The sequence below is a fragment of the Haliaeetus leucocephalus genome, unplaced genomic scaffold, assembly GCF_000737465.1.
Source record: "Haliaeetus leucocephalus isolate CR32 unplaced genomic scaffold, Haliaeetus_leucocephalus-4.0 Scaffold393, whole genome shotgun sequence".
NCBI classification, from domain to species: Eukaryota; Metazoa; Chordata; class Aves; order Accipitriformes; family Accipitridae; genus Haliaeetus; species Haliaeetus leucocephalus.
This window is the reverse complement of record NW_010972829.1, coordinates 21,915-22,184: the sequence shown is the minus strand read 5'-3', so window position 1 is coordinate 22,184 and position 270 is coordinate 21,915. Positions and strand designations below refer to the sequence as shown.

Genomic DNA, 270 nt, shown 5'->3' with positions numbered 1-270 from the left:
CTTCCAGTCCCCCCAGTTCCTGCCCTGGCACCCACCGGGGACGTGCTGGTCGCCAAATTTGACGGAGATGATGTAGTTGCCGGGTTCGGTGGGGCAGTAGGAGACGCGGCAGGTCCCGTCCTCCAGCTCCTCCGTGGTGATGTCCACCTTGCTGGGACCCTCGATGGAGAGGCTCAGCCCCCCGTAGCCTGGGGAGGGGGCCGTCAGAAGGGACCCCGGTGTCTGGGACACCCCCCCCCCCCCCAATCCCCGGGGAACGGGAAGGCCCCA

General features: G+C 68.5%; 1 protein-coding gene across 1 annotated transcript in view; it reads right to left on the bottom strand.

Annotated features, from left to right (window-relative positions):
• Positions 1-270, bottom strand: part of LOC104835484 (filamin-A-like) — a gene marked incomplete at both ends in the record, with an annotated part of 19,239 nt that overhangs the window by 3,772 nt on the left and 15,197 nt on the right. Inside the window, one exon of the mRNA XM_010573474.1 lies at positions 36-188. Within this exon, the coding sequence (XP_010571776.1) occupies positions 36-188 (153 nt within the window). The remainder of the gene's footprint in view (positions 1-35; positions 189-270) is intronic.